This window comes from Myotis lucifugus, unplaced genomic scaffold, assembly GCF_000147115.1.
Source record: "Myotis lucifugus unplaced genomic scaffold, Myoluc2.0 scaffold_1, whole genome shotgun sequence".
Lineage (NCBI taxonomy): Eukaryota > Metazoa > Chordata > Mammalia > Chiroptera > Vespertilionidae > Myotis > Myotis lucifugus.
The window spans coordinates 122,736-136,072 of record NW_005871049.1 but is presented as its reverse complement, the minus strand read 5'-3'; the positions used below and the strand labels follow the sequence as shown (position 1 = coordinate 136,072).

At 43.4% G+C, this 13,337-nt stretch overlaps 2 protein-coding genes across 4 annotated transcripts in view; one reads left to right on the top strand and one right to left on the bottom strand.

Moving 5' to 3' along the window:
• Positions 1 to 4,073: 4,073 nt before the first annotated feature.
• Positions 4,074 to 8,792, bottom strand: HINT1 (histidine triad nucleotide binding protein 1). Its single transcript, XM_006081586.3, has 3 exons — positions 8,547 to 8,792; positions 6,287 to 6,391; positions 4,074 to 4,397 (listed from the first exon to the last, which is right to left on the bottom strand). The coding sequence occupies exons 1-3, from the start codon at positions 8,655 to 8,657 to the stop codon at positions 4,233 to 4,235; spliced, it is 381 nt and encodes a 126-aa protein (XP_006081648.1). The 5' UTR covers positions 8,658 to 8,792; the 3' UTR covers positions 4,074 to 4,232.
• Positions 8,793 to 9,040: 248 nt separating this feature from the next.
• LYRM7 (LYR motif containing 7) overlaps positions 9,041 to 13,337 on the top strand; it is a 30,415-nt gene continuing 26,118 nt past the window's right edge. For 2 of the 3 annotated variants that reach the window (XM_023753604.1, XM_006081585.3), the window contains exons 1-2: positions 9,071 to 9,286; positions 9,385 to 9,499. The gene's annotated coding sequence lies outside the window, so the exon portion shown is untranslated. The other variant, XM_023753601.1, reaches the window with a different exon arrangement.

The window sequence follows — 13,337 nt, the reverse complement described above, 5'->3', positions numbered from 1 at the left end:
AGACAACATGGAAAGAGGCTAAGCCATTCCATTTGTCCCAGCTGAATCCATTTCATCCAACCTACATGAGTGAGTCCAGGCAAGATAAACAGAACTGCCCAACCAACACACAAAATCATCCTAATAAAGAGGGAATATGCTAATTGACCCTCACACCATCACAAAGATGGCAGCACCCACAGCCAATAAGGAGGGAATATGCTAATTGACTGCCATGCCCTCAAAGATGGTGGCGCCCACAGCCACAAGATGGCGGCACCCAGTCCCCTCAGCCCTGCCAGTGCGCCTGTCTCCGGAGTCCCCAAGTCCCCTCAGCCCCCCAGCCGCCCAGGGCTGGCCCGAGGTGCAGGCAAGCCTCGGATGGCAGCTGCCCAGCTGCCCAGGGCCGCCCGAGGCTCAGTAACCAGGGCCGGCCGAGGCTTGCGCTGCCGGCAGTGGCAGCAGCAGAGGTGTGATGGAGCGTCACCTTCCCCTGATCGCCGGGTCGCCTCCCGCCCCTGAGGGCTCCCGGACTGTAAGAGGGGACAGGCCAGGCTGAGGGCCCCCTCCAGTGCATGAATTTTTATGCACCAGGCCTCTAGTAAAATCATAAGAAATAACACATTGTAATTGTTTAAAACTACATTTGGGATTGTTTATTATTGTCTGACCAGCATGTAAGCTGGTCTAGCCTAAAGGTAAATAAGGGGCCATACCAGAGGAGAATCAAAGGACCCCAGATGATTGCCAGTGCCAACTGTGAGACATCTGAGTGGGCTCCTTTTGAACCCTCCAACTTTCAACAGAACACAGCAACATGACTAAGGTCATGTAAAAGCAGCAGAGAAAGCCCAGTCAGTCTACAGAAACTTGAAAAGTAATAAATCCTTGACTCCTCTTTCTCTTACTCCCATATTTTACCCATTGGCAAATCCTGCCAGCTTTACCTTCAAATACATGCTGAATCTGATCACTTCTCATCAGCTCTATCACTACTGGTCCAAGTTACCATCATCTCCTGCGTGGATTATAAAATGACCTCCTAACAAGTCTTTTTGGAATGACTAAAATATTGCACATCTTGATTGTTGTGTTGGATACATGACTATGTACATTTATCAAAACTTATTAAAAGGTGGATTTTACTTGAAATTATAAATCAATAATCTTGACTGTTTAGAGTAACCACCCAAGCTTTCATTTTCAAACAAAGTACAATGAATCCATGTTAAACCAACTGCATTTTTCTAGGACAAGTGCAAAACAATCTTCAGTATGAAACAAAGAGAAAAACCTGCTGTAGAAACATCAGCATTTACTCTAAACAAACAAATGCATGTACAAGTCACACTATTTCTGAGAAGCTTATAGAACCAGCTATAATTATAATAAATATACTCAGGGAGAAAACTTAATGCGCTATTCCAGGCAAAAATCTCTTTATTAAGTGATCCTGTATATCAGAAAGCAACTCAAGAAGCAGTTACTATGATCAGCTGGTGTTCTCATAGTTTGCTTTACCAATGAAGGGACTGATTGATATGCAGAGGATAGATATCAACTCTTGACATACTTGCAGTATGTATTCGAGAAAGGATTAACCACTTGTTTTCTTAAACTAAAACCCATGCAGAGACTGCAACTTGTCTCTCAATATCTACCCCACCTCCATTCCCTTCTGGATGGCAAGGTACCCAGCTTCTCTTATAGCTTCAGGTGGCCAGTGATATATAAATAGGGGTTGTGGGACTTCTAGAAAAGCTCCTTTAAAAGGGGACATAATTGTGGCATGTAACTTTTTGGCATTTTCCTTTCCACGCTATTCTTTGATGGGAGAAACTGTCTCTCAGTTCTGTGAGCTGCTCTAGCAAGTTTTTTTGTTTTTTAATTTTGAGAGTATGTTTATTGAAGTTGGGACAGTGAACAGAAGAGCTTATGACAGAAGCAACAGGAGAGAGCCTAGGCAGAGCTGCTTTGGCTCTCTAGAAACATTATGGGAAAGAAGTGAGCCAAGCCCTAACCCGTTTGGCTCAATGGTGAGAGCACCAGCCCTTGGAATGAAGGGTCATGGGTTCGATTCCAGTCAAGAGCACATACCTCTGTTGCAGGCTCAGAGGCTGGATCCTGGCCTGGGTCAGGGTGTGTGTGGGAGGCAACCAAAGGATGTTTCTCTCTTTCTAACCCCCTTCCCCCTTCCACTCTAAAAAATCAATGGGAAAATATCCTTGGGTGAGGATTTGAAAGAAAAAAAGAAAGTGAGCCAAGGTAGGGCTGCTCTCAGCTCACTAGAGTCAGACAGAGAAAAGGGGACAGGTCCAGGGATTAGCCCAGGACAAGGGGCCACTGCCCATTGCTTCCCTGATTGCAAGTGTTATGGGATCTCTTAGAATTTAGGAGATGCATGCACTGGCGGCGGAAGAGGGGGGAGAGAAAGGGAGAAGAGGAGTGTGTTCCCAGGAGGGAGAGCCCGCACCTGCTCTAGAAAATTAATGAACCCAAGGAGGGGGTCTTAGGAACCTCTGATTTATAGCCATTTTGGTTCAAAGCACCAATAATAACCTGGACTTGTATCTGGCAAGGGGAGAAGGGAGTCTTGTGGGACTGAACCCTTAACCCATGGAATCTGACGCTATCTCTGAGTTTAACTGAAAGACACTCTGCTGGTGTCTAGTGAATAACTGGATGCTGTGTGGAAACCCCACCCCCTTCACACATTGAAAATTTTGTCTCAGAACCATGTTAGGCAGAAAAGTAACAGACACAAGCAGCAAGACACATTAGCAGTTGTCTACCTGATTTATTAGCATTGGTCTGATTAAATTAGTAAAAAATATACCTAAAGAAAGCTGACTGAAGCCTCTTACACACAATACAAATGCTTCTCATTACATTCTTTACAGTGGCACAAACCCTCTAAAACTCTTCCTCAGACCTTCCCCCACTTAAGAAAAGTCATAAAAGTACATAAGGCCATAAAAGTATTGGGGAGAAAAATAACAATTTTTTAAAATCCTCCTGGGATGGGAAAAAGGCTTTCTAAAATATAAAATAAAAATCAATACATTAACTGTACAAATATTTTAAACACCATAAACAAAGTAAAAAATGACAATTGGGAAAAAATTATTTTTAGGACAATAAATGATCAATTTCCCTAATTCCTGCCCCCAAAAATGATTCTAAAATCACTAACAAAATTAAAAATTAAGAAGAAAAACAATTTTCAATTAAATGTGTCAAACTCTACTAAAGTGGCCTTCAGAAAGGCTAGGGTACATGGCAAGACTAAAAATAAAAGTTGGCCCTGGCATTTTGCTCAGTGGTTAGAGTGTTGGCCTACAGACCAAAGGGTTGCAAGTTTGATCCCTAGCCCCACTGAAAGGCAATCAGTCAATGTTTCTTTCTCTCTCTCTCTTCCCCCTTCCTTCTTCCTCCCTACCACTCTCTCTTAATTAAAAAAAAAAAAAAAAATCAATGGAAAAATGTCTTCTGATGAGGATTAAAAAAATATTTGTTTGGTTGTCAGTCTACATAAGGAGAACTCAGACTCTGAGATTCCCTCCTTTATTCCACATAGCCAGATTCATGCACATACACATTCAAAACTATAAAATTTCAATGTGAAGTCAATTCTAGTAGGTTTTCAAGTCTTTATAATAAATATTCAGCCAGAATTTAGATAAGGAAATACCAATGTACGGTTTCACAAAGGTCATCAAAATTCTGTGACAAAACTACTTTCAACCTTTCCAAATTATCCCAACAATCCAGGGGAAACATATGGCCTGGTCAAAAAACATTGTTTCTAAACCCAAAACTGTCACTTTCTGGGTCAATCATGTCACATATTCCTTAATTCTTAGATTATAAGAGAACTAGATTAGTAAATTTTCTCTCCTGGATTAAAAGTATATTTCAAAGCTAAAGCTAAATTTATAATTTTTAAATTTGTCTTCAAAGAGCAGTCACACTACTCTAACAACGTACATATGTGGATCCTCCTTGGGGAGAAAAAAAAAAACAAAACTACCAAATTATGATCCCTTCATACATCCCAGCATATATATTTTTAAAGTAATAAATCAAAAACAGAATTCAGAACATGCAACGATGTCTTTTATTATGTATGGGTTTTAGAAATTATTTCCTGGATCACTCCGTACACAGGCAAAAATAAAATGTACTGTTTAGCATATTAGAACTTGCAAAACTGATCATTGCCAACAGCAGGGAAAATTATCCCTAAAACATACTTAACCAGGAGGCCATTTCATCTGCCGACCTCCAAGAACATGCAGATGAACATGATAGACAGACTGTCCCCCGTCTGTGCCTTCATTCACTACCATGCGATAACCCTTCTTTAGGCCCAGATCAGCAGCACATTTCTTGCCAACAATCATTAAATGTCCAAGAAGCTGGAAAAGAAGAAAAAGTTTCTTAAGCACGGGCAGTTTACAACTTCTTGTCATTAAATAACAAACAACCAAGAAGAAATATTAAATTTAAAAATTGCTAGGTAAAAACATACTCCTTTGGACAAATATTTGGAAGCTCTTTTCAGCCTAATACAACATAACTTACAATTAAAAACCCAGTCAGATTAAATATTTATTCATTTCTAAGTTCAATTTAAAAATTGGAAACAAAAATCTGCTTAATTAAAACAATTTTTAAATCAAATTGCAAGTGGTATTTAAATGTTCTTAATAAAGTAAGACATCTCCCTTTCTTGTTATGGGGCAGGGTATCAGGATAGATTTGATTAAGCTGTGGTAACAAACCACCCCACAATCTTGTGTTTACTACATGTTCATCACAAGTTGACCAGGCTCTATTTCTATATCTTTTTCTCTTTGAAACCCAGGCTGATGGAGCAGGCTCTATAATGATTATAGTGGCAGAGGGAAGAGAGAAGATGGCAAACCATGTGCTAGCTCTTAAAGTTTCCACTCAAAAAACATAAATCATTTCTGCTTGCATTCATTGGCCAAACCAAGTCATAGCACCAGTCCTGACATTGAGGCAGCAAGTATAATACACCCCTAAAGAATAATGAATATTTATAAGCAATTATACAATTTACCACAAAGAACATTGGCAAAAAGAAGTTTTGAGGCTTGTACCTCCTGGCAAAACCAAAACATTATTTTTCTTTCCTCTAACAGTATTAACAGAAGAGTCCATGAACCCTCTCCTATATGATATGCTATTTCTTTGTTGAGGAAAAATGAATCTCATCAACTAATCTTTATGGGGAACCCTTTCTGCTTAATAATTTGTGATGATGGATGTTAACTACAATTATTGTGGTGATTGTTTCATAATATCTATCTATCTATCTATCTATAAAATCATTGTTATATACCTAAAACTAATATATCAATTATATCTCATTCTTTAAAAAATAAAACTATATTATTATATTGAAGCCCTAATGATTTTGTTTTCCTCAGTAATGCAATTAGTAAAATGAAAATGTAACCTCAGTTTAAGGTCAAAATTTAGTCTCCCAATTTAAAAAGCAAGAAAATAAGCCCTGGCTGGTTGGCTTCAGTAATTAGAGCATCGGTCCAAGGACTGAAGGATCTTGGGTTTGACTCCGGGTCAAGGGCACCTACCTCGGTTGTAGGTTCTATCCCTGGCCCTGGTCAGCACATGTGCAGGGGGCAACCAATCAATGTGTCTCTCACATGATGTTTCCCTCTCTCTCTCTCCACCCCCTCCTCTCCCTCCACTCTTAAAAAAAAAAAAAAAAAATCTGCCGAAACCGGTTTAGCTCAGTGGATAGAGCGTCGGCCTGCGGACTGAAGGGTCCCAGGTTCGATTCCGGTCAAGGGCATGTACCTGGGTTGCGGGCACATCCCCCGTAGGAGATGTGCAGGAGGCAGCTGATCGATGTTTCTCTCTCATCGATGTTTCTAACTCTATCTCTCTCCCTTCCTCTCTGTAAAAAATCAATAAAATATATTTAAAAAAAAAAAAAAAAAAAAAATCAATGGATGCCCTGACCGGTTTGGCTCAATGGATAGAGCGTGAGCCTGTCGACTCAAGGGTCCCAGGTTCGATTCTGGTCAAGGGCATGTACCTTGGTTGCGGGCACATCCCCAGTGGGGGGTGTGCAGGAGGCAGCTGATCGATGTTTCTCTCTCATCGATGTTTCTAACTCTCTATCCCTCTTCCTACCTCTCTGTAAAAAATCAATAAAATATATTTTAAAAAAATCAATGGAAAAAATATCTTTTGGTGAGAATTAAACATAAATAAATAGCAAGAAAATGAATATTGTGCTAGTAAATTTACTTACATTTTCATCATCATCTTCTGCTACAGAAATCTGGGATATATGCTTCTTAGGTATCACCAGAAAATGTGTTGGTGCTTGAGGGGAAATGTCATGGAAAGCAAGACACTAAGGAGGAGGGGAGAGAAAAGAAATAAAGTTCAGTACATCCTCTTATAAGCTAAACTTATTCTTTCACACTGACTCCTTGGGAGACACTGTAGTAAATGCTAGGAAACCAGTAGTGTATCCAATACGTGTGGTTCCCTGGTCCTTTTCATGGAACTTAGAGTCTAATGGGAAGACTGACTTTAAACAAATGAAAGTATAATTAACCAAAAACCCTACATATTACAAAGTGAAAGTAAAGGGTGAAATAGATGATTATCAGAGAAAAGACTGAATTAGATTGGGTGGTCAGGGTCAACCACTGTGAAGTAGCAATATTTCAACTGAGATCCAAAGGATGGGTAGAATTTACATAGCCGAATCCTTGTCTACCTTTCCTTTTGGATCCCATGCAACTCTTCCTGCTCAGGCCACCTTCCCCATCTCTCTACCCTAATGGCCTTTTCAAGTGCAGTTAGCTCTACTGCAAGGATCCTCTCAACCCCAACCTTTGTCATTCCTCAGCTCCCAGGATATGTCATTTCCCAGGGGTCTTCTCGGACTCCCCTCCGCACCGTCCCTAGGTCAGGGGCCCTTGGCTGTGTGATTTCGGCGCTTTTTCCTTGACCGCAGTGATGAGTTTTGTGATCACATATTTGTAATGACATAAATACCTATTTCTTCCCACTGTACTCGGCGATTTAAGACATATACCTATTCTCTGTTGTAGAAATGAAGAGGGTAAGTAGCATGTAGACAAGTGGCGCTACAAGAACGTTATTGTATCTCTTGTTCCCTATTGAAGGTGGAAGCGACCTAGAACCTCTTGCTTCCCTGTCTCGGGAGTAATTCTACTGGGTATTCCATACAAAATGCTGAATCATTTCGATGGCTTCGTGCTGGGACCTCAGTGGCTCCAAAGTCATTATTTTAACGATCCTTTATAAAAAGCAACTGAAAATATTTCAAAAAGAAACGTGCACTCTGCCTGGCTGGCGTGGCTCCGTGGTGGAGCGCTGACCTATGGACGGGGAGGTGCAAGTTCCATTCCCGTTGGGCGGGGCTCATGCCCGGGTGGTGGCCCATCCCGGTGTGGGGGGTGGGGGTGTGGGGTGTGGGAGTGTGGGGCGTGCAGGAGGCAGCCAATCGGAGGTTCTCTCTCGTCGCTGACGTTTCCATCTCTCCCTCTCCCTTCCTCTGAAATCAATCAATACACACATATATTTCTTTTAAAGAAATGTGCACCCTCCAAAACAAAAGAATTTCCCTAACTAGTGACAAATAAAGGTATTTAAATAAAGTTCACTGTGAGGAATCTAAATCTTAGCTAACATTTTGAATCTAAGAACACTCCTAGTAGCATAAAATGGATGCTTCTCTTGGAATCCATATTTCTTAAGTTAACCAAGTTTACAGAATGTTTTCCCTGTAAATCAGCCAACCTCCTGCCAAGCTTTATCTGAGACCCAAACCCATAAGAACGGCCCACGGACTATTTTACACAGGACGCCTGGGAGCCACGCGGAGTCGGCCTTCCTAAACCGAATGTCACCGACGGTGAAGGCAACAAGAACGACATTCGCAGTCTCTCGGCATAAATTGCTTCCGGGAGGCGCCAAAGGAAAGCAAATGCCCGCAGCAGCCCCCTTGGTTGTTCCCGGGCCGCGGCAGGAGGGGGTCGGGGGGAACCGGCTCCGCGCGCCCCCCGCCGCCCCCCGCCCGCCGGACGCGTGTCCTCCCGCCGCCGCCAGCGCCACGCGGCCCGGGGATGGCCGGGCGGGAGATCGCGGAGATTGGGCCGCGTCGGGGCGCGATCGGGTTTCTCCCTGCCCGGCAGAGCGCGGGCGAGATTGTGAGATTCCTGACACGGGCGAGGTCCGAGGCGGCCGGGGAGCGGGCGGCGCCCACGCCGAGGACCCGGCGCGTCCTTCACGTGCGCCGGGACCCACCCCGCCAAGCGGGCCCCGCGGGCGCCAGGCGGCCCGGCCCGCGCCCGGGCAGATAACGCGTAACCGGAGCGCCCGCACGCGCCGGCAGGCCGCTGGCTGGGGGCCCGCGGCAGAGGCCGCGCCGAGCGGCCGGTCCGGTTCCTTCTCTTTCCCGCGGCGCCGCCGACCCTTCTCTTCCCCCCGGGGAAACCGGCGCGCCCACGAGCGAGGCGGCGCCCGGTGCCTACCTGGTCGTCCTCAAAAATGATTTTGGCGGGGATTTCCTTGCGAATGATCTTCCCGAAGATCGTGTCGCCACCAGGCCGAGCGGCCTGAGCCTTGGCGATCTCATCTGCCATCGTGGCCTCGCTTCCGCAAGGCGACCGGGGGCGCAGCGCGGGCGGAGGGAGGAGCTGGGAGCGGGCCGACGGCGGGAGCGCGCGGCCGGGCTGCGCTGGGACCGCTGCTCGGCGGCCGAGCTGGTTCTGCGCCTGCGCACAGGCGACCTGCGCGGCGGGCGCGTGGGAGCGGGAGCGGAGCGGCCCGAGACCCAGCCTCGATCCGGGGCTTCAGGAGCCGGGGGAGACCGTTTTCTTTATTCTTTTTTTAAAATTAATTAATTAATTTTTTGATATATTTTTATGGACTTTTTACAGAGAGGAAGGGAGAGGGAGAGAGATATAGAGTTAGAAACATCGATGAGAGAGAAACATCAATCAGCTGCCTCCTGCACACCCCGCACTGGGGATGTGCCCGCAACCAAGGTGCATGCCCTTGACCGGAATGGAACCTGGGACCCTTGAGTCCAAAGGCCGAGACTCGGAGTCTATCCGCTGAGCCAAACCGGTCAGGGCTTCTTTATTCTTTTCTTGTCTCTCAGGAGCGGAGTTGCTAGTGTCAGCCGGCTCTCGCTGGCTTTAAGGACCCTTGCGGGGAACACTGGAGGCTGTGCCTGGGAAGATCCGCTAATCCAGGCAGTGTTTGCGGGGTGAGGCCCCGTGGCCCTTTCATGTCTCAGCTACGGGAGGTCTTGGCTCCAGGACATAAGCCCTCCTTGCATCATTTTTATTTTTCTCCCTCTAACAGTGATTCTCAACCTGAACTGCGCGTTAAAATCACTTGGAGGGCTTTTAACAAAAACCTGGCTGCAACCCAGATAACTCAACCAGACTCTGGGGTAAGACCCAGGCATCGGCGGTAGGTAAGCCTCCCCACCCTGATGTACAAAGACTTCTTCCCAGCAGTCACCCACTTGATGTCAAATGCCCCCCTTAGAGTACCTAAACCTGCCCTAACCCCACATCCTCCTCCGCATTTTTGCTCCTTTTTAAGATATATTTATATATTTCTCATCTTTTTGGAGCCCATTTCCCTCTTGTTAAAATCATTGAGGACCGCTGCTTACAAAATCCTATAGGTAATTCCAGTTATCATACTGGACCTCTTGGCGTCATGGCCACTGTTGGCCATTACCTCTCCCCACCCTCTCTGGGTGCTGTTTCTCCTTCACAGGGAGCCTTCTGTTCCAGCCTCTCGTGCACTCTGTTCTTGGCCCTCTTCTCTAGCTAGCAGTCTCCAAGTGTCCTTATTAAGAAGAATTAACTACACCTCCCGGACGACCCTAAATTATTGTATTTTACCACTCTGTCTTGGCAGAATGACTGATAGCGGCCCCCTTTCATATCAACAGTTCCCCATTTGTTATTTTTGCTGTCAAAATCAATAGGGCAATTGGTAAAATCTAAATAAGGCCTGTAAATTATATAATAGTTTTGAAAATCATGCTAATTTCTTCACATATCCACAGCAAAATTATCAAAATCAGTTGATATATGCTGGGGCTCTATAACTTAGGTTTCTAAAATGTTTCCCAGTGATGCAGTTGCTGCTGGGCCTGAAACCATGCTTTGAGAACCACTGATGTAAGAGAGTGGCTTTTTTTATAGGAAACAACCCACTAAAATATTTAGGAGTATAGGGGTTTCATGTTTGCATGAAAGAGATTTTTTAAAAACCCACATCCATATATAGATTTAAAAAAATAAAGCAATTGTGGTAAAATATTAACATTTGGGGAATCTGAGTGAAAGGTATATGCAAATTCTATTATTGCAAATTTTCTGTAAGTCTGAAATTGTCAAAAGGTAAAAAGAAAAATATGTACTGGTTTAGATAATAAATGATATGGTCACCTTTCATTAAGTCTGAGGGCTGACACTTAATGACTCTCCAGTATTTATCATCTAACCTATTTCTTCCCTTAATTCCAATTTGGTCTATGGTATATATTACTGCCCACTGACCACCTCCATTTGGATGTCTATTAGGCACTTCAAATTTATTTCTGCTTTCAATTGTTCGTGTCACAATAAACAATCGAACAAAAAGCCCCTCCTGCAGAATTCCGTATCTACTGTAATACCATTCATGGAATTGCTCAAGCTAAAAGCCTTGAAATCACCCTTAACTCTTCTGTCTGTACTTTCAGCACATTTCATGAGTGTAATCATTTCTCACCTCTACTCCACCACCCTAATCCAAGCTACTATCATATAGATGGCCATGTCCTAATCTCAGGAGCCTATGAGTATCTTACTTTACATGGTAAAGGGGTTTTGCTTGTGTAATTAAGTTAAGGATCTTGAAGTAAGGAGATTCCTGGATTTTTTTCAGATGGAGCCAATATAATCGCAGGGGCTCTTATAAGTGAAAGAGGAACATAGGCGAGTGAGAGTCAGAGAAGGAGATATGATCATGGAAGCAGGGTGAGGCTAAGATTGAAGGTGCTGTACTATTGGCTTTGAAGATGGAAAAGGCCACAAGCAGATGGCTTCTTGGAAGTCAGAAACCCAAATTGGGTTTCACTGAGCTAAAATTATGATGTCAATAGAGCTGCATTCCTTCTAGAGCAGTGGTTCTCAACCTTCCTAATCCGCGACCCTTTAATACAGTTCCTCATGTTGTGGTGACCCCCAACCATAAAATTATTTTCATTGCTACTTCATAACTGTAATTTTGCTACTGTTATGAATTGTAATGTAAATATCTGATATGCAGGCTTGTATTTTCATTGTTACAAATTTAACATAATTAAAGCATAGTGATTAATCACAAAAACAATATGTAATTATATATGTGTTTTCCGATGGTCTTTTTTAAAAAAATATATTGTATTGATTTTTTACAGAGAGGAAGAGAGAGGGATAGAGAGTTAGAAACATCAATCAGCTGCCTCCTGCACACCTCCTACTGGGGATGTGCCCGCAAACCAAGGTACATACCCTTGACTGGAATCAAACCTGGGACCTTTCAGTCCGCAGGCCGACGCTCTATCCACTGAGCCAAACCAGTTAGGATGTTTTCCGATGGTCTTAGGCGACTCTGTGAAAGGGTCGTTCAACCACCAAAGGGGTCTCGACCCGCAGGTTGGCGACCCACAGGTTGAGAACCGCTGTTCTAGAGGATCTAGGGGAGAATAGTTTCCTTACCTTGTCCAGCTTCTAGAGGCCACCTGCATTCCTTGGTTTGTGGCCCCTTCCTCTGTCTTCAAAGCCAGAAGCAGAGCATTTTCCTCTTTCAAACCTCTCCCTAACTCTGCTTCCTTCTCCCCCTTATATCTTGGGCCCACCAGACAATCCAGGATAATCATCCCATCTCAAAATCCATAATGTAATCATTCCTGCAAAGTCCCTTTTGTCATGTAAGGAATATATTCAGAAGTTCCTAGAATTATGTACGCCATTATTCTGCCTACCACATAGCGCCATGAACTTACATGAATGATGAATATGTTGGAATGTCCTGTTCAGTTCTGGGTCCCACACCAATCAGGACATATTCCCAGAACAACCAGAACAGTCACCCCATTTATGAAAAAATTGAAGGAACCAGAGAGGTTTATCTAAGAAAAAAGAAGCTTCAGGACTGAACTGATTTGGGCACTATGGGAACAATGTATTTTCAAACATTGGCTGATGAGGGGTTTGGGTTAACTGAATACAGGACCCCAGTTAGCCAGAAATTGTGACAATAAATTATAAACTTTCAGGAAATTGGGCCATAATCTTAATCTGGAAATGAAAATAAACATTTTTTAATCATTAGCAATCAGAAGACTCTACAATGCAATGTCACAAGATAATCTAATTTATTGTTTCCTGGATAAAAGAAAGTACCTGTATATTTGGTTTAATTGCTAAAGCAAAGTCAACTAAAAAATATCATGGGGATGTAAAATACAGCCTAGGAAATCTATAATAATAAAAGGGTAATATGCTAATTAGACTGGACGTCCTTCTGGAAGAAGCCAGGGTTGGAGGGAAGCCCAGGTCCTGGGTGCCTGCAGGCGGCCAGAGGGAAGCCAGTGCCGGCAGCCAGGGAAGGAATGCCTACTCTTGCACGAATTTCGTGCATTGGGCCTCTAGTATAATCAATAATATTGTATAACTGTGTATGGTGCCACCTGGGTACTAGCCTTACCAGGGAGACCACTTGGTAAATTATGTTAAGTGTCTAACCACTATGCTGTACACATGAAACTAATACAAAATAATATTGAATGTCAATCGTAATTGACAAATTTTTAATTTAAAAAAAAGCGAAGTGGATAATTGCTATTTCCATGATGAATTTCAAATGACAAATTACAGAGAAGGAAAAGGGTGTTGGAGACCCATTGCTCAAAACCTTTTCATTTCTAATAAAAAGTCAGTTTTACCTAGAAGTTAACCTGAAAGGCTGTGGGGGTACAAAAGGCAATGATTATGCAATGGGAACAAAGTTGGGATTTTTCCTGATGCTTGCAAGATCATAAATTAAAATGTATTTAAATAAATGCTTTATGATTGTTTATGATCGTGATGCTGCTAATAAACCATTTCTGACCTCTTGACTAGCAAAAACAAGGAGTAAGGCAAATTGAGCAGGCTGAATATGTAGAGGGTAAAACTAAGCTTTCAAGTTAGGCATAGAGATTTGTATCCCCGACCTCCATCTACTAGCCCTAAGGTCTTAAGCAAGTAACAGCGGAACCTTCTGGG